Genomic DNA, 27,751 nt, shown 5'->3' with positions numbered 1-27,751 from the left:
GGTATAAAAGTGCAAGTGGTGCTGAACCCACTGTGCTGTTTCTGCAAAAATCACTAGAACCGTAATGTAGCTCTGCAAGCATAGCCAACTAAAGAAGACGCACTCCTTCACCCGTTGGATTGCACTTACGAATTGACCTTCGCCTTTTACCCATCCATGCACTAAAACACACATTCACACACACTCACACACACAGGGATACGGAGCACACACTTGCCCTGGAGTGATGGGCAGCTACCTAGCGGTGCCCAGGGAGCAGTTTGGGGGTTGGTGTCAAGGGCACTTCAGGGGGGAGCAGTCAAGGACACTTCAGTTGTGTCCTGTCAGATCCAGGGATTGAACTGGCAGCCTTATAGGCAAAAGGACAATTCTCGGACCTTCTGGCCACAGCTGCCCCAACTGACCGCTGAACTGACTAGTTTCCTGTGATTATTATTAATGAGCGGTTATACACTCTTAAAAAGGGGCTTTATAAGGGTTCTTCAGCAAAGGCAACAGTTCTATAGGGAACTACTGTGCTGTTCATGGAGTAATCATGATAACTGTAACGCTGCATTGCAACCTCAGCCAACTAGTGGTAGTTTAGTGTGATTATTATTAATGAGTGTTATACACCCTAACAAAGAGAGTTGTTAAGGGTTCTTTCTTAAAGGCAATGGTTATCGATTATCCATATCGTTGCTGTCAAGCAAAAACCCTGTATCTCTGAAATGGCAGCTTTACAGGAGAAGGAAAAAACCTTCTTAACTTTCAATGGATGTCAATGTAAAAAGATTTAATCCCAAACCATTCTGGAACATTTCTATTGGTCCTTTCATCATGAAATTCTGACACCATGTAAAGGACAAATGTCGAATTTGGATTATGTCCAAAAAATAAATTGTCAAAAAATTGTAGATACAAGGTTTTGGCACTATAACTCAATATAGCACCATTGTTATCCTACCAGTACTATACAGAGCCCAGTACGCTTAGAATGTATTGTACAGTATATGGACAAAAGTTTTGGGACACTCACCTGCTCATTCATTGTTTCTTCCGAAATCAAGGAAATAAAAAAACAAGTTGATCCTGCTTCTGTCGGAGTAACTGTCTCTACTGTCCAGGGAAGAATGCCTTCTACTAGATTTTGGAGGAGTATTGCTGTGAGGATTTGATTGCATTCAGCAACAAGCGTTAGTAAGGCCAGGATGTTGGCCAGCTCATCCCAAAAATACTGGATGGAGCACCTTCATTCTAGAGAATACAGTTCTTCCCCTGCTCCACAGCTCAATGCTGGGGGGCTTTATACCCCTCTCTAGCCCACACCTGGCATTAGTCATGGTCCAGAAAGTCTTACAGTACAGGGCCTAGACAAGCTGTGTGTGCGCATTTGCACATCTGTGCCAGCAATGGGTGCAACTTAAAGGAGCTGAATGCATTCACTAGAAGGGGTGTCCACAAACATTTGGACAGTGTGCTTTTCCTTTCTTTTCTTTTTTTAACTGCAAAATCGCTGCAAACTGTCTAATAAATAGGCAGCGGTCAGGCTCTTGAAAAGCCTCTGTAGTAATTGTGAATTCTGCGTTATTGAGCAGACATCTAGAGTATCAAACGTATAGCTGTGAATAACCTACATTTGAAACCTGAGCTTAGCTCAGAAAGCCAGCACCGCTGAAGCGAGCGCTAAGCCTTTCTGTTAGCGCTCAGATGAAAAGTTGTTGCGTTTCCTCTGCAGCTATACAGCAGGCAGCTCTCTATAATCCAAAGGATTTAATGTGCGGCCATTGAAACACTGAAACGCCCTTCAGTTCTTTTCATTCTCACTGTTTCTTGTCCTCCCACACACACACTGACAGGCTTTCACTCAGAGTGTATTAAACACAGAGGAAGCAGGAGCGGGGAAAAAACATTACCGCTGCTTTTCTTCTGGTCATAGATCGGTCAAGTAGAGGATAAAAATAACCCTCAAACGGTTAGTTTATATTGGCTCGGTGGGGTGGGGTGAGGTGGGGTGAGGTGGGGTGGTGGTGCGGTGGGTGGCAAAAGTAAGGCCCTGTGTGTTTGTGAGCCTTCTGCTAATTAATTTGAGAAATTATTACATGGGGTGAAATCAGCAGTATTCACTGAAATACAGCAGTAATGCAGCATCCTGTGTATTTAAAAATGACGATGCTCTGAAAACAGGTGAGGGGGGAAACAAAGCCCACTGTAGTTGCAGCTTCAGTTACATGCTGAGTTTGACTGGAAGTCGGAGAAAGCAGACCTGGCTGAGCCTGAAAACAGTGGAAAACCCTCCTTAGAGCACTCACTGAACCCTGTGCTCTCAGATATGAGGCGTGACCTGTGAGATTTGAGCCTCAGTTGGCTAAAATACGGCCTGTGCTGTGGTGTTTAGCCTGCTGGCTAATTTAGCTAGCTAATGCTAGATAGCTGCTACGAGTCCAAACACGGCAGAACCGGTCTCTCATTTCTTCTCTCCATTTCTCCCAACACCAGTCGCTACTCTCTCAGACACGAGTTTCATCATCAACACTTAGTCAACTCGTCGCAGATGTAGCTGAGCTAGCTAAGCAAAGGCTAGCTTAGCGAGTGGCTACAGATCCAAAACCACAGGGGAACATTTCAAATTCAGCTTCCTGTTCAGCCGCAGCCGCTCGAGTCTCTTGTCTAAGTGTTTATAGGTGTGCTTTCAGTCAGCCAGACTTAAACTTGCTCTGTGTTTTGAGCAGACTGTTATCCTTCTAGCCAACTAAGCTAACGCTAACCAGCTTCTCTCTTCTGATTCAGAGCAGTTTCACGTTTGCGGTTGTCGCCAGACTGACGGTTTAACATTTGTTTACTCGTTGTGTGAAAAAAAGTGGATACCGCCCAACCCTACTCTTACTCTTATGAACTTCTGTCAGTGTTCCTGATTCCTGATTACTAATATTCTTAAGTTTGCTGCAACAACTGCCTTCAAATCTCACCCAAGATTTTCTATAGGGTTTAAGTCAGACGACTGTGACGGCCACTCTATAATCTTCCAGGGCTGCTTCTGAAACCAAGGCTTGGTAGACTTTGAGGTAAGCTTGGGTCATTGTCCTGTTGCAAGATCCAATGCCTCGCAAGCTTCAGCTTCCTCACAGAAGGCATGCGGTCTTCTCTAGGATTTTCTGATACTTGATTGATTCCATCTCGCCCTTCACAGGCTGCAGGTTTCTAGCGCCAGAGGAAGCAGAGGATCTCCGAGCCACCGCCATGCTTCAGTGTAGGCAGAGTGCTCTTTCCAGCATATCCTCCTCCAGACATACCACTGATCCATGCCTGCAAAGTTCCAGTATTTTAGAGGTTTTGGGATTCTGTTCTGTGGGACCATGGATCAAAACAGGAACAGTTAGATCAGTTCTGTTGCTAGAAGTAAACCTCAGACACGTCTGTAGCTGAATGACTACATTTAAATTAGGGTGGGGAGCTGTTTATCTGACTTTTAGCCCAAATACTGCCTTAACCATTATAGAAACAACAGCAGAACCGACTCTACTTCTGCACAGCATGTATTTATGGACGTGAGCACCCTCAGAATTGAGTGAGATGTTAGTAGCGCTGGCCAAAAGCAAGATCAGATCTTACCACACACAAACACACACACACACTTACACACACATATACAGAAGCACAGCTGTAGAGGCAGTGCTGAAGGCTCTTTGTTGACTCTGTTTAGGAGGCTGAAACGAGCCTTTGAGGACAGAACAATCCCCTTTCTGAGCCGGAGGGTGGGAGTGGGGGATGACGGAGAACTGCACAGCCTGATGTTTCGTGACACACATACACACACAGGCGCGCACACACACCAGCTGTCTACTGTTTCAGTCCTTATACCACCCTGAGACACACACATCACTATGTACCTCACTCTGTTTTACAAGCCCGCAGCACACGCCACCAGACATGCCTCAAATCCATTAGCCTGCGAAACCATTAACGTTCATCTAAAGGAGCGAACAAGCTCCAAAGCCCTCATGGAGTTTACATGGATTTGTTATTGGGAATAACACGGTTATGGACACTTGGCTAATTAGTCAGTAACAGATGTTTAGAGCTAGTAGATAAGCTTAAAGTATTGTGATACGGTTTGCTTTGCAAAGATGTCAACTGTTTAAAGCAGCATTATGTAAATATTGGCATTTCTTGCTCCTGGGCTCCCCCTACAGTCAGGATGTCACATTTGCACTTGGAGCCACCCCTAAAAGATACAGAAACTCCGCTGAAAGAGAAGCATGTAAACAGAAGTGGAGCCTGGAGTAGCCATGATGGGGGCGCAATTCTGCCTGTTACAGCCAGTGGAGCACCAACAATGATTTTGAAGCTGCTATTTAAAAGTAAAAAAAATGCTGCATAATGCTGCTTTAAGATGCATCCGAGTGGCACTGGTGTTTTGATGAGTACATCATGAGTACCTTAGTCTCGAGTGAGTGGCTTTGCTCTTTCTGCAGTGGTAGTTCAACCCACTCCCCCTGGTTGGCTAGTTTTTGTAGACCTTGGAAGAAGGGCTAGCCTTCACCATCCCGACACTGTTGGTAATGTGATATAGGGATCTCTAGCTAGCAGATGTTAGCCATGACTAAACTGAGGAGAAATTATCAAAAAGCTCAATGATTGGGGGGCGGGTCAATAGGTTCATGTTTATCTACTTCAGAGAGTCCTATTCTATGGGCAGTACTTCTCTACAGAGACTAGACAAGCTTAGTGTGATTTGGTGTGTGTGTGTGTGTGTGTGTGTGTGTGTGTGTGCATTTGCACATCTGTTTCAGCAGCGGGTACAGCTTAAAGTAGCTATACGCATTTGTTAGAAGGGGTGTCCACAAACATTTGGATATATAGTGTCTGTAGGCATGTTTTTTAGGGGCAAGAAAAGATGAAATGAGCGATCACATTTTTCTGTGTAAATAAAAGGTCAGTCTAATCGCAGTAAACAACAAATCTGCCCTGAAAGGAGATTCAGGTTCAGGTTCACTGAAACAGCACTCGGATGTCTATATATTTTTTTTCTCTCAATGCTAATACTCAACATCTGATCACTGTTGTACATGTGCAGCAGGCCACTGAGAGGAAAAAAACATCACTTTGGGTTGAGATACGGTAGTGCTTTAATTCAGAAACTGTAACAGTAGGCGGAGTCTTTCCTACTCCTCCACCAATGGCGGTGGAGAAAGCTTGAGGCTGAAGTTTTCACTGTGGTAGATGCTTCCGGTTCCTGGATGGGTGGGGTTCAGCAGCCCCGCCTTCTCGTTGCTGTGAGAATGGGTGATTTCTGTGAGGATAGCCAACTGGAAGACAAGAAAAGAAAGAGAACAGAAAAATTAAACATAAAAATATTAGTTATAATTAATTTTTTCAAATATTCTCCAAACACCGCTCGCGCCAAAAGAACTCGGGCGGTCACTGGCAGCCAGAACTTTACAGTGTATAGTAAAACAGCATGCATTTTGCACAATGCTATTTGGTGCACATTAGCTTCCATTATCTGTTCGCTACATTAGCCTTGCAGCTCTAAAGCAGCAAACCTCAAATCACCAAACATTTATGGCTGATCATCTCCATTTAGAGTCACTGAACTGTTCCTTTAAAACATCCATTGTTTCTCTTGCTTGCTAGGCAGTCGAGTCTTAACGTCCTCACAGTTCTCCTCTGCTATACGTGTTCATTAAAGCCTACAGGCGTTAAATCGGCTAATTAGTCCGGCCTCTTGAGGAAACCGGATGTTTCTCTTCTTAAGCGTGTTTTTTCTTCTTCATCTTCAGTGTGTTCATTAATCTGCAGCTGCACAGATTTAGCTTAAAGCTAAGAATTAATTCAAGGTCTGTATATGAACTCTTCAAACACAATGATGTGTTTCTCACCCAATAATTACATATTTTGTAACGTTAAACCCACAGTTCAGTTCTGCGCCTTCATAACTGCAGTACTCTCGCAACCAGTTTCATAGACCCGAACACAGAACCCTGTGGGACGCCACAAAATATGCTAAACTGTTGCAGAATTATTCATAGTAGTTTCTGCATTATGATTAATAACAGAATGATAAACCTAGAGTTTAAAGGGTTAACCTACAAACCCTGAGGAAAGTTAGCTAGCAGGCTAAACACCACAGCACAGGCTGTGTTCCAACTAACTGAGGCTCAAATCTCACAGGTTTAGAGGATAATGCTGAGCGGCCGATCACACACCCGCACCCACCCCCACACAAGTTATCTCCTTAGCTGTATTAAGGAGCCTCGAGTTGTTCATTATGGTGGAATGAGGCTGAGAGAGTTCAGGGACACTCTGCAGTCAATGTCCATTTAACTGATCAGCGCTGTCAAATCAAACGATGCCGTTTATCGCTGGCTCGATACGCCACGCTGCTGTTGTGGTGCTGTCTGGTCTCTATGTGCTGCATCTGTAGCTTTCTGGTGAACACCATGCAAATGCAAGATGTTTGTAAATCAAGCTGTAGATCTATCTAATTTGTTCTTTCAGAGACTGGACTCGTTTACCTGAGGGAAGAATGTGTGTTAATTCGTTACCCACGTAGTGCTGTGGGTGTGGGCAGAGCACTGGAATTGAAAATTCCCAATTCCCAATTCCAAAGCAATTGGAATAATGAACAGTAGAGTAATTCTTCAGCAAAACCAAAAAAACAGGAGCTAGATGATTGAAACTTGGGCACAATGGGACAATGAAGGTGGTTGTGGAATGAATAGATCAGACTGATATTAAGCTTTTGGCCTTCCAGAAAGTCTTTACCTCAGTCTTATCAAAATAACACTATGTCCAAAAGTTTGTAGACAAAAAGGGCGGTCAAATACCCAACCGGAACATCGAACTCAGCCAGTCTGGCCCAGACGGGCGGTAAAATACCCAACCAGAACATTAAACTCTGCCAAGAGGGATGGTCAAATACCCAACCAGAACACTGAACTCTGCCAGTTTGGCCAAGAGGGACGGTCAAGTACCCAGCAAGTATATTAAACTCTGCCAGTTCGGCAAAGAAAAGGGGTCAAACACCTGACCAGAACATCAAACTCTGCCAGTTTTGCCAAGATCACAGCTGTACACCTGTATCTGTGACCTTAACACAAAACCAGCTGATCTACAGAACACCATGTAGGCTCATGAGCTTGGTTAAAATATTTGAATAAACCGATGTGTTGTGATCATTACGCTACAGCTGCTTGTGCCTCATCGGAGGTTCTACGGGAGGTCCTAGGTTTAGTCCAATCCATGCAAGCATGCTTTTTCGAATACCTGAAAGTTCAAATTGCTGCATGTTCCCAACGTCACGACACCCTGCAGATACGCTGCACTTTGAGGACCCTCATTCTGTGCTTTCATATTGCTTCTACCATTCCACTTCTTAATGCTCTCTTTCTCAGTAAAAGGAGTCCTTTGCCATCTCTCTCGATCTCTTTTTATGGCCAGGTATGTATTGTCATCTTTCTACATTCACTGCTTTCAGACCTAAGAAAACCACAGACCTTCAGGAGAAACTTTCCAGGAGAAGAGAAGTTGTAAAGGGCATCATTTCCGAAGGATGTGTTTAGACAATGTTTGTGGACACCCCTTCTAACGAATGCATTCAGCTCCTTTAAGTTGCACCCATTGCTGACACAGCTTGCCTGCGACGAAGTACTGCTAATAGAATAAGAGCTAAGAACCTATTGGCACCATATCTAAAGCCAGGCGTGGGCTAAAAGGGTATAAAGCCCTCCAGCATTGAGCTGTGGAACTGTGTTCTCTGGAATGATGGTTGGTGCTCCATCCAATACTTTTGAGATGAGTTGGGAATGAAGTGGGGTGGTGATCATCTCATATCCCAACCTCACTGATTGTACCAGTAAGTGCACAGTGCCATTTAATAACTGTGACAGTTTCGTTCTTTAGTCTTGTACTACAACCACTACCAGTGTAATGTAGCCGGCTCACATCAGCCAAGTTACTGAAGCCGTAATTCATTTGTTGGCATTTTGTAATCTGTATGCAATCAAATCCTCACAGCAATGCTGCAAAATCTAGTGGAAAGCCTTCTGCCCTGGACAGTAGAGACAGTTACTCCAACAAAAGCAGAATAAACTCTTTAAATACCTTTGATTTCAGAAGAAATAATAAATAAGCAGATGTCCAAATACTTTTGTCCTATTAGTGTCTATTTGTGCATGTATAGATATTTTTCTTTCTTGTTATATAAAACATTAATCTTTTCAGCGTTGGGCACCGCTTTCGGCTCTTCTGTTCCACTTCTCAAGTGAACCGGTCCTTCATTTACACTCCAAGTGAAGACACCAATTACCAAATACAAAAGTTTCCCTCCATTATTCACACGCTCGTCTTCTCCACAGGAAATTGGACGGCTGCTAAACGAGGAGCAGATCGCTGAGTGACAGAAAACACGGGAAGAAAGGATCAGCCGTACAATAATCAGTGTGTGCGCATGTGTGTGTGGCTCAGAGGTGTGAGTAATAACTCATTGGAGGTATTTCTATAGAATGATTGTGTGGACGGCTGACAGATTTTTGTGAAAGCTGAGCTCCAGGGCAGTGTGTGTGAGCGAGAGAGAGAGAGAGAGAGAGAGACAGAGATGGTATGAGAATGTAAATGAGACATACTGTGTACTGGTGTGATGTAAGGATGTTATTTATATTTATTTTATTGTATAGCTGCAAAAACCTTGCATCTCCAGTATTCCAGCTTTACTAGAGAAGGAAAAAGCCTTCTTAGCCTTCAGTGGAAGTCAATGTAATTTCTATTGGTCCAGTCATCATGAAATTTGGACTTTGATACAGTTTGAATTATGCAGTTTACTTTTAAAATTGCAAACATGTGTATGTCTGTACACACACACACACACACACACACACACACACACACACACACACACACACACACTTACTTTATGGCCAAAAGTTTCCAAAGTGTACCTGAAATCAAGGGTGTTCAAAATGCTGGGGGCTTAATACCTGTCTAGCCCACTCCTGGCATTGGGAATGATGACCTTAGGTTCATGCTTGGCTGATTTAGAAAGTCCCATTCTACTGGCAGTGCTCAGTTGAATGTAGCTGCAATCAGTAACTACTGGGTGTCTGGATAACTTTGGCCACTCTGTGTGTCCAGCAGTATAATCACACTGTGGTGTTTAGTTCATGTGGATCAGCTGCAGTGCAGAGGAGACTACACTGAGAGGGGTGGACAGACAGCTACACTACAATTCAAAAGAAGCAATCAATCAAAGCACCACACACACTGTTAACATAGCTCTCTCCCCCCCCCCCCCCCCCCACACACACACACCATTTTGTACTGTTCCAGCATGTAACAGATTTGATCTAAATATGAGATTCCCCTAATCAGCCCAACCGGAACACTGGAAAGCACTTCAAAGGGGACAACACACACCCACACACATGCACCATGCCGAAATAAGTGTGATCATGGTTGGTGTTTTTGGCTGCGCTTAAAAAACACACACACACACACACACACAGTTATTTACAGGAATATTGGGGAAAAATAATACAGTAATAATACAGATGATTAACTGACCCATTCACTCTCTCTCCTCTTCCTCTTACACACTCTTAAACTGGCATAAACACACCCTACTTTATTGTACACTGCTGCTCTACTCTTGCCCTCCACAAATAGATGGAGACATATTGAGGAGGACACACACACACACACACACAGTCTCCTCTGGTCTTCTTATTTACTCTGCTTTGAACCCATTTAGTGTTTAATTAAAGCAGTGGAAACTGGGCTGAGAAGTCCTGGTGTGTTAATTAAACAGGAGGGGAGCCTGTGGGGAGAGCCTCTGTGTGGGGGTGTGTGTGTGTGTGTATGCGTGCTAATTGTAGGTACTCTAATAAAACATCCTTTAAGGATGAGTGTGTGTGTGTGTGTGTGAGTATGTGGGTGCTAACTGTAGACACTTTTACAAAACTCATGATTGTGGATGTGGTGTAAGTACACACCATCATCCTCCAGTCTAATACACTGTATACCACTTCTAATTACTGCATTCAGCTACGAGGTTGCAGCCGTTGCTGACACAGATGTGCAAATGCACACAGCTTGTGTGGTCTTCGTACAGAAATACAGCCAATAGAATAGGACACTCTGGAGCAGGTAAACATCAACCTATTGGCACCATGTGTGGGCTGGAGGGGTATAAAGAGAGGGAGGGAGGGAGAGGATAAAAGAAAAAGCGAGAGCAAGAGATACAAAGAGCAAAACAGAGAGAGAGAGAGAGAGACGGTAAGAGCAAAAGAGCGCAGGAGAAAGAGTGAGCATCCGAGCGCGAGAGAGACGAGAGACCGAGAGAGTGCAAAAGAGAGCATGCAGGAGAAAGTGAGAGAGAGAGTGCGAGAGCAAAAGCAAGAAAGACAAATGGAGCATGAGAGAGAGAGCGATAGAGGGAGGAGAGAAAGAGTGAGAGCGAGAACAAGCGAGAGAGACAAAGAGAGAGACAGACAGTGGGATCAAAGGCGTGAACAGGAGAAAGAGAGAGATAGCGAGAGCAAGAGAGAAAGACAAAGTAAGTGTAAGAGGCGAGACAGCAAGAGCAAAAGTACACAGGAGAAAGAGTGAGCAAAAGTGAGTGCAGGAGAGAGCAAGTGAGAAAGACCAAGAGAGAGAGAGAATGAGGGGGAATGAGAGATGGGAGAGAATGTGTGTGTGTGTGAGAGAGAGAGAGAGAGAGAGAGCAAGGGGTTATTTCTGGATGAGAAAGGCAAGGCTTTCTTATGAGTCGGGGTGTGGGGGGGATATTTCCTTTAGATGTAAATATGAGCGTGAACGACCCTCATTGCCGTCGCCATGGAAGCGGGTGTGTGTGAGGGCTTAACTCAATTTACTGTGTATAAAAAATTCTCACTGCTTTAAACCTATTCTGAGGCACGTAATATTGTGTGTGTGTGTGTATGTGTGTGTGTGTGTGTGTGTATATGTGTGTGGCCTGGGGAACAAAGACATTGATAAGGATTAAAGGCTTGCCTTTAATTAGTGAAATGGAAAGGAATGAAAAAAGCACGCACACACACACATACACACACACACATACACACTACCTGCCACCAACAGAGAGTTTATACTGTGTGTGTTTGTACACACTCATCAGAAACGAGCACCACTGCAGCCCCCCTTTACTGAAAAGACCAGAAGGCTTAATCAGACCCACAGTTCTCCCTTATTCTCTCCGCTTCTAACGTTAGTGTGAGTTCAGGCACTAAAAACAGTCAGAGTGACCATTCTCCAGCCTCTTCCCTCACAACCAGACAGACTGTTTATCTTACTGTCCCCTAAACACTGAGATACTGCACTGTATGGACAAAAGTATTGGGACACCTGCTACTGTCCAGGGAAGAAGGCTTTCTACATGATTTTGGAGCATTGCTGTAAAGAGCATTTGTGATCACCACCATACCTCATCCCCAACTCCCCAAATCACCATTAAAGATAATCCAATGCTCCACAGCTCAATTCTGGAGGGCCTTATACCCCTCTAGCCCACACCTGGTATTAGCCATGGTGACGACAGGTTCATGTATATCTGCTTCTATGCATTCATTAGAAGGGGTGTCTAAGAACATACAAATTAAAAGAACCTAAACTACCTCAAAGTTCAATAAAAAGCTGAACTACTTCAAACCCTAATCCTCAAAGAAACTGAACTACTTCAAACCCAAACCTCAAAGAAACTGAACTACCTCAACCTTCAAAGAAACTGAACTACCTTAACCTTTAAAGAAACTGAACTACATTAACATAAACTGAACTACCTCAACCACAAAGTTCAAAGAAACTGAACTACCTCAACCTCAAAGTTCAAAGAAACTGAACTACTTTAAACCCAAACATCAAACAAACTGAACTACTTCAAACCCAAACCTCAAAGAAACTGAACTACCTCAACCTCAAAGTTCAAAGAAACTGAACTACTTTAACCCCAAACCTCAAAGAAACTGAACTACCTCAACCTCAAAAAAACTGAACTACCTCAACCTCAAAGTTCAAAGAAACTGAATTACTTCAAACCCAAACCTCAAAGAAACTGAACTACCTCAACCTCAAAGTTCAAAGAAACTGAACTACTTTAAACCCAAACCTCAAAGAAACTGAACTACCCCAACCTCCAAAGAAACTAAACTACCCCAACCTCAAAGTTAAAAGAAACTGAACTACTTCAAACCCAAACCTCAAAGAAATTGAACTTCACACAAAGTCCAAAGCTAACTAACTCTACCAGCCTATGACGCCAGAGGGCTTTAGCTAGACCAGCCTGCATCAGACAGACCAGGTACAAACAGGCCCAGACCTGCTCAGGCTGACCTTCAGCAAGGACCAAATCAAGACATACTGTACAGATACACAACACATTCAGGAGACAGAGAGGGAGAGACAGTGTGTGTGTGAGGGAGAGAGAGAGAGAGAGAGAGACCATGGCTCTGACTGTGTGGGGCAGTATCTTTACTGTGTGTTATGTAACAGTCTCCTAAGGCAGACACCGAGACAGACGAGTGCCTTCTCACTTACCAGACTGATAGAGGCACCGCACCGCTGATCAGAACAGACAAGAAGCATAATATCTCTCCCTCTCTCTCTCTCTCACACACACACAGCTTGTCCCGTCCCTGTAGAGAAATATTGCCAATAACATAGGACTCTCTGGAGCAGATCAACACGGCCCTGTTGGCACCATGCCTAACACAGGTGTGGACTAGACTGGTATAAAGCCCTCCGGCATTAAGCTGTGCAGCAGTGGAGCGGTGTTCTCTGGAATGATGGATGGTGCTCCCTCCAACACTTTTGGGTTAAGGTGGGGAGTTGGCAGTGAGGTGGGGTGCTGATCATCCAACATCCTGGCCTCACTAATGCTCTAGTTGAATGCAATCAAATCCTCACAGCAATGTTCCTCCAAAATCTAGTAGAAATCCTTCTTCCCTGGACAGGAGAGACATTTACTTTTTTTAATCCTTGTTTTCTGAATAAACAATGAAGGAGCAGGTGTCCCAATACTTTTGCCTGTATAGTGTGTATCTACAGAAATGGGCAAATGGCCATTTTTGGACACTTCTGTCAGGGAAGATGAGGATTGCGTTGGTTTTTGATGTAAAAATCATGTAAATTCCGGTTTGGCTGCTCAGACTGAGGTCAGAGAGTGAATATGTGTGTATATCTTACTCTGGAGGGTCCTCTGTACATGCAGCGGAGCTGATCCCAGGCCTGTGTCTGCTGGGCATCTAACGTCACTTCAGCCAGCTCCTGTCCAGAAAGACACACACATACACACATTAGATCAGCAACGGACACCTTTAAGTCCGTTTGGTAAATTGGAAATTTGCTTAAAGCCTCCACTGCTTTGGGTTATACACAATATGGACTAAAGTATTGGGACACCTGCTCATTCATTATTTCTTCTGAAATCAGAGATATTAAAGTTTGTCCTGCTTTTGTAACTGTCTCTACTGTCCAGGGAAGAAGGCTTTCTACTAGATTTTGGAAGAGCATTGCAGTGAGGATTTGATTGCATTCAGCGACAAGAGCAGCGCTAGTGAGGTCAGGCTGTTGGATGATCACCACTCCAACTCATACCCTCAACTCCCAAACTCATCCCACAAGTATTGGATGGGGTGCCAACCATCATTCCAGAGAACACAGTTCTTTCACTGCTCCACAGCTCAATGCTGGGGGGCTTTATACCCCTCTATAGCACACGCCTGGCATTAGGCAGCATGGTGCCAATAGGCTTAAGCAATAGGCAGAAAGTCAGGATCTATTGGCAGTACTCCTCTACAGGAACTAGACACGATGTGTGTTTGTGTGTGAATGCATTTGTTCATGCTGAATGCATTCATTAGAAGAGGTGTCCACAAATATTTGGACTCATTCAGACAGAAACCTCTGAATGTTGGTGATAATTACTAGCATCCAAGCATCCAATTTTGAGCACTATGAAAAATGCCTTGACCCATAAAGACACACTAATAGACAGTTAATTCTCTTATCAGTCAAGCAGCACATGCTAACATCAGTGAAAGGCGCTGTGGCTTCAATGCAAGTAAACATTATGAAAGCTAAGCTTGTGTGTTTTGACAGCAGTCAAACGCCACCTACATTCAAAATGCTGCATGAAAACGGCCGATTTGTCGCTGATTGGCATTCAGAGGGAAGCTAATCTTTGTATCGGTTCCCTTGAATTCTTTAGATAGAAAAAAGAAAGTGTGCTAGCGACAAGGAGGAAATTAAAGGCCTGACTCACGCCGTGAAAAACAAGTCTAGCCTGAGGGTTTTTTTCATTTTAGTTTATTTTGTCAGGCTAAGCGTAATCTGGCTAAATTGTAGTGAAGAAAAAACATCTTTAAAAGTCAGAACAGTCGAGTTAATTGGACATTAAAAGTGACATTTTCCACCACGATTGGAGGAAGATAGAGAAACGGATTATCGACTGCCGGCTTTGACATTTAAACATCGCCAAGGAGAGCGTGTGAGAGAGCATGTGAGAGAGAGAGAGAGGGAGAGGGAGAGGGAGAGAGAGAGAGAGAGAGAGAGAGAGCTACAGACAGGAACTAAAGCACTGAGGCCTTTTTTTGCCTTCAGTTCATTTCTATTATATGACTGTAATTGCAGAGTTGACGATCAAAGGTGAGAGTCTGGCCATCAAAGGTGTGTCAATTAAAATGACAAGCAACAGGGTCACATAAAACTACAGGGCGGCCAAAATAACAAACACTAGGCAATACATAAATATCATGCAGCTAATTAGGAGGTCAGTCCTTCGCCTTAAAGCGACAGTCTGGCAAGTCAGTCAGCTACGGATGAGCAAACAAAAGACAAAAGTATTGGGACACCTACACATTACCCTTACAGGAGCGTTTAGAGCTTTTATGGCATCTCATTCTAAATCCATAGATATTAATATGGAGTTGGTCCCCCTTTCCAGCTCTGACAGCAGGTTTGTAGCTCTTCCACATGGAGTGAGTAACTCACATGTTTAGCCTTTAAAAAATACTTTTGTTGTTCAGGGAGTGCTGATATGATCAGCCATACTCCAGCTGTATCTTAGTTTAGCCCCAGTCAAGCCACAGATTACCTTAGTCCTGGCCTAGTCATAGCTTAGCTCTTGCAGTGCCTTTTGTTTGGTATTAGCCATTAGCCAATACTCACTAGTCTACAGGTGTGAGGCCTAGCTTGTTTTTGGCCTTAGCATTAGCTTTTGCTATTACTGTCAGTTGCCTGTCTTACAGTCGACTGTAATGCAGTTTTACCTGTAGTTGTGAAATCAGTAGTGTTCTGAGTTCAGTCTAGATCCCACTTCCAGGCAGTCACTGAGCAGTTGCAATGTTGCTATGGTGTTACTAAGTGGTTGCTATTATGGTGTTGCTTGCTATTGTATCCCAGGTGTTTGCTGTGGTGTTGGTAGGTAGTTACTATAGTATTTCATGTATTTTCATCATTGAGACATGCAGCCCAATGCAGCCCAAACTTTCGCACCCTAATTATTCCTATGGGGGGAAAAAATTCACAAATATCTGTAAAACCGTGGAAACCACGAGTCTGATTGAAAAGCAGTATAAAAGCCCAAACTACACAATCAGACCAAACAATCTGGAGCTGGAACAGTTCTTATATTTTAAAAAACTGCAGGAGGAGATATGCATTGAAAACCGACAGAAAATAATATCCATAATGAGGTGCTTGGTTAATCATCTTGTGTCCGTTATTCACTCCCTCAGTACAGTAATGATGAAAACAGCGGTCTTAAAACACAGACTCCTGAAGTTGGCTACCTCCTCCAACTTCGAGAAAGCACACTTCTTGTTGATTTGCATCACAGGACACTCCTGCGTCTGTCATACAGCCTCATGTTCCCTGACCATAATACAACCAGGCTGAGTAAAAGCCAGCCAGGCCTAATGACCACCACGAGACAGCTGTTCATACTGTTATAGATCTACTGCCATGTTTAACAGCTGGCTTTGAGGCTTGCTTTACTGTGTAGGGAGAATGTAGGGAAAAGGGCCAGAGATGACTCATTAGGCCATATCACTGTTTTTCATGCTCTGGCCTTCGGTTTTGGGTACGAGCCATTCTGAATGGTGGCCTACAGCTGCATGAAACTTCTATAGCTGGGACTGGATCACATGGGTGCTGATTCAGATCTGCGGCCATTTTTGGTCATTCTTGCTCTGGTCTCTGTCTGAGGGAAGTTTGGAGTTTTGTCCCTGTGTGTGTGTGTGTCCTTTTTTTTTTTAACCACCTACTAAAAACACACTGTAGGTAAACTGGCTCTGCTAACCCAATAGGCACATGTATGAGTGAATTGGTGAGAATGACTGCCACTATGTCCAAGGGGTATTCCTGCCTTACACCCAACGATTCTGAGTAGGCTCCGGCTGAAAAGTCTCCCTGACCATGCAGATGAGGACAATGAATTAACAAGTAATAAATGCCTCACAGGGAATGAACAGGAGACAGCGGAATGGTCAAATCTGATTTCCAGGATCCCTTCACTGTTTTCTACATACAGGGAAATAAAGGAAGCTGGAAAGAGGAGAGGAGCTAAATGTTTGACTCCCAACTGAACCAAACCCTTTTTCTCTAGAGTAGCGGTAAGCAATGGGGGCGGGCAGGACCCCTGCCCAGTTTACTGATCTCCCTGCTATAACAGCCCTACTAAACCTGGCAATTAACAGCATGAATAGAGAGTTGAATCAGGTGTGCTTCAGCATGACAAGCACAAAACTGTGCAAGAATCCAGCCCTCCAGGACTGGAACTGCCCACCCCCTGCTCTGGAGTGTGCTTGGAATTTGAGAAAGACTGAAGGAAGTGTGTTTCTATGAAGTGTTTGCTTCCGAAGAGAAGTGTGTGTGTGTGTGTGTGTGTGTGTGTGTGTTTTGAAATCCAAGCAGAAGCGTGAGTGAACTCTTCCGGAGGCAAATAAACCCAATCATTTTCCCGTCTCCCTCGAGCACAGGAAAGAAATCAACTTCGTCACGGTGCTCTGACGGGTTTCGTGGCGATGGCTGCAGATGAGCGGCCGGCGTGGAGTCTGCGTGACTGCTGCGTGCCGAGCGGCAGGTTAACGCCGCTGAGCCTTCATTAAAGGCGCTGTTTAGCCCTCCCCTCATTTAAATAAACCAATTACACACTGAACGCTGACAGACGGCTAGCTTCTCTTTCGCCTGAACAAACGACTTTCTGCTGAGAACAAACAGACCCACTTCTACAGCACTGACTTTCCCTTATCAAATCTAGACTCACTTCACAGTTTCACTGCGAGAGTCGACCACATTCTGGCTAAAGCAGAGCCGAGGCCTCTTGGGCGCAGGAAGCCAACAGAACGCAGTCTGCTCGTGTCATTGAGCAGATGACACTGAGGCTAAGCTGCGTGGCATCACGGTACTGTTAACATCTGCTGAGATTAGCACTTCAATGAGCTTTTACGATCCTAGATATCTTTTAATTACACAGACTTCTGGCACAGTCAGACAGTCAGGCTGACTGACTGTTAAACCGGAGGTACACCATGTGATTTTAGCCCTGATAGTCAGTCTGGCCGAGTCTGTGCTGGTTGGCTCTAGTCTGCAGATTTTCTCGTCAGTCGGAGTCGACAGTTGGAGGGAGAATCCAGTAGTGTGTGAGGGGTGGAGACCCCGATTTGTAGAGAAGTACTGCCATTAGAATAGGACTCTATGAATTAGAATAGCCTAATGCCAGGTGTGGGCTAGAGGGGTATAAAGCCCCCCAGCATTGAGCTGAGGATCAATGGAAGAACTGTGTACTCTGGAATGATGGTTGGTGCCCTATCCTGTACATTTGGGATGAGTTGGAGAGTTGGGGATGGTGAGGTGGGGTGGTGATCATCCAACATCCTGACCTTACTAACGCACTTGTCGCTGAATGCAATCAAATCCTCAAAGCAATGCTATCCAATATTTAGTAGAAGTCCTTCCCTGGACAGTAGAGACAGTTCCTCCAACAAAGCAGGATATTTTTTTAATACCCTTGACCTCCAATAATGAATGAGCAGGTGTCCCAATACTTTTGTCCATATATCGTAGCTCTTATTAATCAGACTGAATAGATTAAATGGAATGACCGAATGCTTTAAATAAGCAACCTTTTATGCCTTATACAGGGAGTACATACCGAATATGTAAGGCCTATGTCATGCACACACACACACACACTTATGCTACAAGCTTCATGGACACTGAACTGTGTTAATATGTAAACATGTGTGTGTGTGGGTGTATGTGTGTGTAATTAAGCCATTCTTAAGCTGCCAGAAAGATGGTTGCCTGGCGCTGACATTTGGAGCACCTCTTGCTGGGCTAGCCACATGGAGCCTCGTTAGCGTTAGCATGCTGCGTTTGCAGAGGGTTAAATATTAATTAAAGGGAAGCTCACTGAAGCTCAGCCACAGAGCAGGTGGGCAATCGCTTTCACTACCAACTCCCCAACCATGCATGACGTGTGTGTGTGTGTGTGTGTGTGTGACAGAGATTAGACTGGCTGTTGATGCGGTGTCAGGAAAAGCTTTTTAAGAAAAATCACTTCTGGTGGAGGGTTACAGAGTGGGATGTTAGCAACATCACCAGGGGAGGCAAAGGACTGATGGAAAATCACTGTGATGAGTCATTATAATCCATCAGTGAGATAATCCACCGCCATCAAAGATAACAGCAGCAACATTCAAAATGAAAATAGACTTTTTCTGCATTGTGTGTCTAGACCGCCACGTCTGCAGAAGAAAAGACATCTTCAGTCATCAATGCAGTGATAGCAGAGCTGAGAGAATTCAGCTGTGTACACTGGCTTACTGACAAACCATCAATCTGCTACGCTTTATTAGCACTAGGGACTAAGTAGAGGGTAGACGCAATGGTGTTGCTATTGTGACCCAGTATGTGTGTTACTACATCTTTAATCAGGCATGAATGTTTAACTCAAACTCTAAGAAAGCCCAACAATCTTTAGTCTGAGGCAAACCCATCCATACACACTAAATAATGCTCCGAGTCTAGATCCAACCTCGGCCTAACGAAACTTCTGTCCTAACCCACACCACATCATCAAGAATGCAAAATGATCTGAGCCCAACAAAGTTAAAACAAAATTCCACTTGAACTGGCCTGAGATCAACAAAACAACTGGCCCAAACAACTGGCCCAAACCCATTGAAATTCTGTCGAAAACTGATCTTAGCTCAACACAATTCTGTCTTAAACTGTCTTGAGCTTATCTGAATTCTGTCCAAAACTGGCCCAAGCCCATCAAAATGTTGTCCGGAACTGGCGTAAGCCATCAGAAATCTGTCCGAAAATGTCCTAAGCTGTCGGAATTATGTCTAAAACAGGCCAGAGCCCATTACATTTTTTTCCATAACTGTCCTAAGCCATTAGAATTCTGTGTAAAACTGTCCTAAATCATCTAAATCTGTCCGAAACAGGCTCAAGCCCATTAAAATGCTTTCCATAACGGACATAAATCCATTAGAATTCTGTCTCGAGCCCATAAAAATTCTGTCTGAAATTCTGTCCGAAAACTGGCCCAAGCCCAACAGAATTCAGTCCAAAACTGGCCCAGGCCCATCCAGCATGACCAGGAGTGGTGCTGCATTAATGTAACCGTTACTGAAAATAATTAGTACAATGGGAAACAACCGCTATGTCCTTTAATGTCCTGAAATCTTTGAATCATTCTAGGAAACAATGTTTGAAGAGATGCTTTAAGCACAAAACGTCCCAAAGCTTGCAGCTCTTAACTCAACTGACTCCCAAATGACTCCTGAATAATTCCTAAATGACTCCCATGTCTGCATTAAAAATAATTTTAAGCCTGAGATAGGAAAATCTGTTATTCTGGAGGACGTAACTTTTCCATGTTGTGGATTTTAAATAATAAATAAACTAACTCATCATGAGCAATGCTGAAGTGACGGCAGTTTCATAGAGTGACTCATTTACAGTATACTTCAGAATGATTCTCTATGTAAACATCTGATCATTCATATTCTAGGTTTTATATTATATATTGTTTTACTTTATTTAAATTCTGTGTCATCCATGTGACTCACGCCAAACACCTTCAGCTTAATTGCTTTAAATATGGGCTTTAAAGAATAAAATAAATAAAGGAAACCAGATCCTTCTGTCAGAAACTCCTCCACTATCCACGCTGCTGTGATTAGTTCTCGGTACGTGACAGTCCTGCTGAAAAGAGCAGCTTAATTACGGTGGTTCATCATTATCGGTTTCGCATGGCAACCGGAGAGGCAGATGACGAGGAGGAGGAGAGGAGGAAGATGAAGGGAGGGAAAAGAGAGGAGAGAAAGGTCAAAAGGGTCATGTCACATCTTCTCCTGTCTCTTACACTCGCTGTCACTCGGAATGAAAAGCCAGGCCTTCTGCACAGACAGGCAGTGGATTCTAGGGAGAGAGGGAGCGAGTCAAGGCTGGATAGAGTCAGAGTTAGAGAGTAAAAAGCGAGCGGCGGTAAATGAAGGGAGAGATAAACAGAAGAAAGGCAGGCAGATGGCGGTGGGGAAGGTTGAGTTGCATCTTTTGGTTCATCCCTCGCTTCGTCTCACCCAGTGAATGAGTTCAGGGAGACTAAAGGATGGGATGAGTGCAGTAGGGTTAAGGCCATCATAACCAGGCTAATGCTGGAAGAGATGGAGAGGAGAGCGGGAGGCGGGCTCTGTTTCACACACCACTGCACTCACGAAAAGAGAACGAGAGCTTTTTCACTCTCTCTCTCTCTCTCTCTCTCTCTCTCTCTCTCTCTCTCTGTCTGCCACTTTAAAGAACACTCGCACAACCACTGCCTACAGCGAGCGCTCCTGAGAGTTTGAGCCGAGCATGTACAGAAAGGAGGATCAGCAATAAAAGAAATCTGTCAGCTACAGTAGGGCTGAGACAGTACTGTACTACAGTCACACACACACACAGAGTCAGCTCCATTTCCTATATAGGAGCACTATTGTAGTTGTATAACTTCAGACTGTATCCATCTGTTTCTCTTCACACATTGTTATTAGCCTCCTTTCACCCTGTTCTTCAATGCTCAGGACCACCACAGGACAGACCACCACAGAGCAGGTAGTATTTGGGTGGTGGGTCATTCTTAGCACTGCAGTGACACTGACTGACATGATGGTGATGGTGTGTTAGTACTGTGTTGTGCCGGTACAAGTAGTTCAGACACAGCAGTAATACAAATACCCACCCAACAGTGTCCTGTGGGCAGCAGCGTCCTGTGACCACTGATGAAGGACTAGAGGATGACCAACACTATAGACTGTGCAGCAACCGATGAGCTTCTGTCTCCGACTTTACATCGACACAGTGGACCAATTGGGTAGGACACTGGTGGTGGTCAGTCCTGTGAGGTCCTGAGCATTGAAGAACAGGGGGGCTAGCAGGAGGCTAACAGAGTATGCAGAGAAACAGATGGATACGGTCTGGAATTATAGAAGTGCTCCTATATGGTCGGGGGATCAAAAACAATGGGCAGAGTTCTGGCTCTGTAATGTTTATGTAATCCACACGATCAATCTGAAAGCTTAGACAGGCGACGTTTAGAGGGAACTGCTCGTTGGAATGCTAACCAAAGCCCTCAAAGACTGCAAAAGACCTTCTGGAAAATTCAGCAGATTCCAGAGTGGTGGTGCACTGTTCTACTGTGCAGCGCCATCTGCACAAATATGACTTTAATGCAAATGTCATCAGAAGGTAAACATGTTCAGTGTCCTCACCACAAACTACAGCATCAGAAGATCTCAGGAACATCTGAACAAGACTGGTGCATTCTGGCAACACGTCCTGTGGGCTGATGAAGTTAGAATCTAACCTTTTGGCTGCTTTAGGAAGATTTAGCAGACTCTGGAGAGGTGGTGCACTATTCTACTGTGCAGCAACACCTGCTCAAATATGACCTTAATGGAAACGTCACCAGAAGGAAAGCTTTCCAGCGTCCTCACTTCAAAATCCAGCGTCATAAAATCCCAAAGGAACGTCTAAACAAGCTCTGAAGCGTTTGGACTGATGGAGGTAAAAACAGATCTTTTTGACCACAATGAAGATAAGTTTGATACACAGAACACCTTTCACGCTGTTAAGCACGGGGTGTATTGCTCATGCTTTGAGATGAGGAACATCTTTACCATCTATTTCCTCAGAACTGTACTGTCTCTTATTGCGCCAAAAATAAATAAATAAATAAACATAGGCCAGCTGGTATCAAACTGCAGCTGACCAAAGCCACCCTCTGCTAAAGATCACCATCAACAAACCATTCTAAAATGATATGAGCGATTGGCAAGCAGCCAGACTACGAATATTACCTCTGGTACAATCTCACAGAACAGCTTACGAAACCACCAGGACACAAACTTCCCCGGATTACGCACAGATGACCTAATCTTAATCTAATCAAGTGTAATCCCATCATGGATTATAATCCAATTATAATCCCATCATAATCCATCCCACATCTCCCCTACCTTACCTTTCTCCCATGAGCCTCGGCGGCGCTCCCCCGATGCGTGGACGTCACTTTGGTCTGAAACAAAAACAAGGGATGGCAGGTGAGGGCTCTGACACACAGCTGGACTGACAGAACAAGGGGAAAAAACGAGTGCTGAACGGAAGAGGAGAGGGATGAGGATGGACAGGCTCAATTATAGCCCTGCGGTGGTCTCAACCCCGCAAACGGCATCCCCCTTTATCGCCCATCGGGACAAAATGTGAGCTGTGCAGAAAAACACTAGCTTATTTTAGCGAGTTTTGTAGCAGTGAAGGGGCTGAATGTACTGCATCTCACTGCAGAGCTGAGATGTTTTCATACAACCACTGATTTAGGTCTGTATGTTTCACACAGTATCAGCTGACCTGTATCAGCGGTCCTAACATCTTAAACCCACATTACAGAATCAATCAAAACCTCATTTACAGATTAAAATGAAATGTAAAATTATAAATGACATGATGTCTTAATATTTACGTACGTAAATCAATAATAGAGTAGAGTAGCGTTTAACACAATGTTTAAGATACAGGAAAATGTATAGGGTATAAATATGAGAGAGCTGGGCAATATTACGATATTTTATCATATTGTGATAAATTGTGTTATGGTGATAATACACTTTTTTAAGCATATGGAGGAGACTGTTCGTGCTTAATAAACACTGATCAGCTGCAGGTTTCATTACAGACAGTGTAATTAGACTGTTTAATTAGATAAAGAGCAGCAGATGTTGAATAAAAACACTGTTCAGTTCGGGATCTGAATAGTAGTTTAAAAGAATCTGTCGCTACTGATGTTTTTAGTCTGTGATTACACGTATTGTGATACATTTTGTGTATTGTGAAAAAAGTCTTTAAATATTGTAATATTTAAATACTTATTTTTACCATATCGCCCAGCCCTAATAAATAAATATATATATATATATATATTTAGACTTAGAGGAAAGTTATTTTACTTAAGGTGACCGACCCAGAGACTGTGAGAATGTATAGGCAGTAACTGTTTTCTCAGATGGCTAAACTTACTGCTAAAGCTGAGCCAAGTTTACTTGGAACCCCATATGTCTATTTGAGTTTGGCACACTGCATGGTTTCAATGAATGCCACATAACCTCCTTAATCATTTGACTACCAGCTACTTTGAAATGGTGTATTATTTGAGTTTATTCTAATGGTATAATCATAATAATAATAATAACAATAATAATAATGATAATAATCTGCAGGTAAAACACACTCCCTGCTTTTAACAGTCATGTTCTACACAGTGTTGTACATTGGGACACAGAACTTCTGTCCATATCACCCAGCTCACATCATCTGTATGAATGAAGGATAACTGGGTGAGGTCAGAAAGGTGGGCTGACCTGTGCTAGAGAGGTGGATCTGGCTCTTCTGCCCTCAGCAGTGACCCGGTCCCCTGGCCGGGCACCTTGGCTGGATGTGCATTTATAACAGCTCCACGAATGAACTCCCACAAGGCCCGGCTCTTTCATAATAACCCCCTGCTCCTTTCGCTGCAGACACTGGCAGTGGTACAGGTGACCACAGCTGGAGAAACAAACACACACACACACACACACACACACACACACACACACACACACACACACACACAAATAACCAGGATGATTTGGTTGCCAAGCAACATAATGGTCCAGGATGAATTCATGAACAGCCCAACGTTTTTTTTCATTAGAAAATTGGACTGAATGTGTGAGCTCATGTGTTTACGTCAAGTGTTTAAATCAGTGTTCTTCAACCCATCCATCTTCTTACAGACTTCGGATCATCTACCCTACCTGATCCAACTAATTACTGGCTTTGGAAGTCCTTGATTGGCAGAATGGGGTGCGTTAGATTTGAAACCTGCAGGAAGGAGCTATCCAGGAGGAAGGTTGGCGACCGCTGGAGAGCTACCTTCAAATAGTTGAAACCTCCCCGATGCAGACCCAATTCAGCCAATCAAGGACTTCTGGAGCTGAAACCTGGGGACCATGCAGGTGGAGCTCTAGGTGGGTTGGAGACCACTGGAGAGCACCTGAATCTAACAGAACCCATTCAGACAATCAAGGACTAAAGTTGAAATCTTAAAAGGCAGATCTCCAGGAAACCTGCATGAAGGTTGCTCTTTAGGAGGAAGGTTTTGGACCACTGAGGAGGTACCTTCATGCAGAATTCAGCTCCAACCCAAACCTAACAATACCCAATTCAGCCCATTCAGGACTTTTGAAGCTGAAACTTGCAGAAAGGTTGCTCTACAGGAGAACGGTTGGAGACTACTGGTTTGAAGGCTTTAAATGACATCAAACGTGACTCAGCCAATCAGATTTCACTATCCTATAGGTCATATTCAGCGGGGTGGAGATGCTGAGAGACAACATTAGCTGATATGGCTGTAAACTGTTTCAGAGATTCAGACAGATATATATCTAACCTCACTGGGTGAGTGTGTGTGTGTATACCTGAAGATGATGACCTCCTCCTCGCTCTCCTGTCGTCTTTTGTACTGTTGCAGGCAGATGTTGCAGTGGTCCTGCCTGGGGTGGAGCCCCCTGCTGACGGCTTTTCGCAGGTGCGCCAGAGACCAGTGCAGGTCTGAGTTTAGCAAATTGGTAGTGGTTTCTAACAGAGTCTGCGAAAGAGAGCAAGAGAGAGAGAGAGAGAGAGACACAATTATTATACAGTATATACAGTAAATATGTAGCTGTGAAAAAATGAGGACACCCCATGAAAACACGTGTTACCACTAAAAATGTCGTAAACTAGAAGTAGGTGTAGCTCGTGAGCAGATTAGAGCATGGTTAGAGAGGATTCTGGATTAGCCTGTCTCATTTAGTTTAGTCTGCTCTTGACTGATGTTAAATTCAGTGGAATCCCCCTAACCAGATCCAAAGAGCTCTCTGAGGCCTTCAGGAGGAAGGCTGTAGATGCAGATGAGGAACAACTGGAACAACTGACCAACATGGTCAGATCAGGCTGTCCTAGTAAGTTCAGCCCAAAAAAAACCCCATCAGGGCAAGTCTCAAGATTCATGTGACAGAACCCCACTTTCACCAAACGACATCGTTCTTGGCTGCATCCTTAGCGTCTCACTGCAAGGGGTGCTACAGCATCAGCCAAGTGGTCTTGTGCCCATGGCATGCTCTTGTGTATTTGCATTGAGTATGTCTCGGGCCTTAAGGGAAGATGTGGGGAGCAAGGGCTGCCTCTTGTTTGCACAGAAGACATTTTCTCGTCCAATCAAATCCTCACAGCAATGCTCCTCCAAAATCTAGTAGAGAGCCTTCTTCTACTGGACAGTAGAGACAGTTACTCCAACAAAAGCAGGACAAACCATTTTAATACCCTTGAATTAGGAAGAAACAATGAATGAGCAGGTGTCCCAATATTTTTGTCCAGCTAGTGTGTGTGTAAATATGAACATATGATTGCTGTCATAACACGGATCTGGAGACAGAGTAAATGAAAGCAATAGAAGATGTTAAGTTACTGCTATAACCATACATTGCAGTCAGTTTCATCAGCTTTTGGGCTGTGTGTGTGTGTGTGTGTGTGTGTGTGTGTGTGTATATACACTCTTGTGTGAGAGACAGGTTTATCTTTATCTGTTCTGAAGTGCTTCCGGGAGCCAACTCTGTTTGGGGATTGTCTGAGCATGTGGAGTGTGTGTACTATTTATAATGGAACTGGTGTGGTAGTGTGTGTGTGTGTGTGTGTGTGTGTGTGTGTGTTGGGTATTTTTGTGTTTATTTATTACTGTAGAGTGTGTGAACAAGAGGAGATGAATTTGCCCAGATAGAGAGAGAGAGAGAAACGAGCGAGAGAGAGTCATGCCTATCTGAAGGCCTTTCCAGTCTATTCCAGTCCATTAGCTTTGAGTGACAAGCTGCAAATTCCCTTCAGTCACACCCAACACAACCACACACACAACCTGCAATACACACACACACACACACCTGCACTCCACACAAATATTCAAATATGTGCATAAACACACACACACACACACTAATACTAAGACCATCCCAGTGTTAGAAACAGCCTGAGGCAGAGAGCTCAGAGAGTCTCTATGTCAACCTCTCACTTTCTCCATCACCCCCTTCATAACCTCACCATCACACCACCAGAACACACACACACACATCGGCCTGCCGATCACACCACACACACAGATATGACTGACTGTCCCTGAGAGCACGGCCAATCAGAAGCCATTTGATCAATCACACAGATGAGGAAGATACCTGCCACTGTCACTGAATTAGAGCGAGAGAGAGAGAGAGAGAGAGTGCGTGAAGTAGCACGCACGAGACTGTGAGTCTGTGAGAGAGAGCAAGAAAACGTGATCACAAGAGTATGTGAATGAGTGAGTGAGTGAGAGAGAAAGTGAGCAAGTGAGAGAGAGAACGTGAGCGAAAAAAGAGAAAGACAGTGAATGAGCGAGTGAGAGAGCGAGAGAGCCTGAGTGACCAAGTGAGTGAAAGAACATGAGAGAGAGAGAGATAAAGATAGTAAGTGGATGAGTGAATGAATGAGTGAGAGAGAGAGAGAGAGAGAGAGAGAGAGAGAGAGAGAGAGAGAGAGAGAGAGAGAGGGGTTAGGGGGTGTGAGTTAGAGGGAGAGAGAGGGAGCATGAGTATGCGAGTGAGTGAAAGAGGGGTGAGAGAATGAGTGAGAGAGAGCACAAGTGCCTATGTAGGAGAGAGAAAGGGTGAGAGATAATGAGTGTGTGAGTGTGAGTGAATGAATGTGTGAAAGAGAGTGAGAGGGGGGTGAGGAAGTGAGAGAAAGAGAAGGAGCATGAGGATGTGAGGGAGTAAGAGTGACCAAGAGAAAACTTGCGGAGAGAGGAGGAGAGAGAGAGAGAGAGAGAGAGAGAGAGAGTCAGAGAGAGAGAGAGAGAGAGAGAGAGAGAAAGAGAGAGTCAGAGAGAGAGAGAGAGAGAGGAGAGAGAGAGAGAGAGAGAGAGAGAGAGAGAGAGAGAGAAAGAGAGAGTCAGAGAGAGAGAGAGAGAGAAGAGAAGTCAGAGAGAGAGAGAGAGAGAGAGAGAGGTTTTGTGGTTAACAAGACTAACATACTCATGCCAGCAGCATCTTCTAGAACCGAGTCGAGGAAGAAAAGAGAGGCAGAGACCCCACACAATGCGCTACCTGAAAGGTTTTTACCTGAGCCTTTAAGAGATGTGCAAAGTGGGCTTCTGTCACAGAAGCCTGTTCTA

At 44.1% G+C, this 27,751-nt stretch overlaps 1 protein-coding gene across 1 annotated transcript in view; it reads right to left on the bottom strand.

Moving 5' to 3' along the window:
- Window positions 1-5,090: 5,090 nt before the first annotated feature.
- Window positions 5,091-27,751, bottom strand: part of vps8 (VPS8 subunit of CORVET complex) — a 107,033-nt gene continuing 84,372 nt past the window's right edge. The window contains 5 exon segments of the mRNA XM_072656910.1: window positions 5,091-5,288; window positions 13,177-13,257; window positions 22,508-22,561; window positions 23,898-24,081; window positions 24,996-25,165. Of these exon segments, the coding sequence (XP_072513011.1) occupies window positions 5,145-5,288; window positions 13,177-13,257; window positions 22,508-22,561; window positions 23,898-24,081; window positions 24,996-25,165 (633 nt within the window). The 3' untranslated portion in view covers window positions 5,091-5,144.

Source organism: Salminus brasiliensis, chromosome 15 (assembly GCF_030463535.1).
Source record: "Salminus brasiliensis chromosome 15, fSalBra1.hap2, whole genome shotgun sequence".
Lineage (NCBI taxonomy): Eukaryota > Metazoa > Chordata > Actinopteri > Characiformes > Bryconidae > Salminus > Salminus brasiliensis.
The sequence above is the reverse complement of the archived record's forward strand: the minus strand, read 5'-3'. Positions and strand labels throughout refer to the sequence as shown.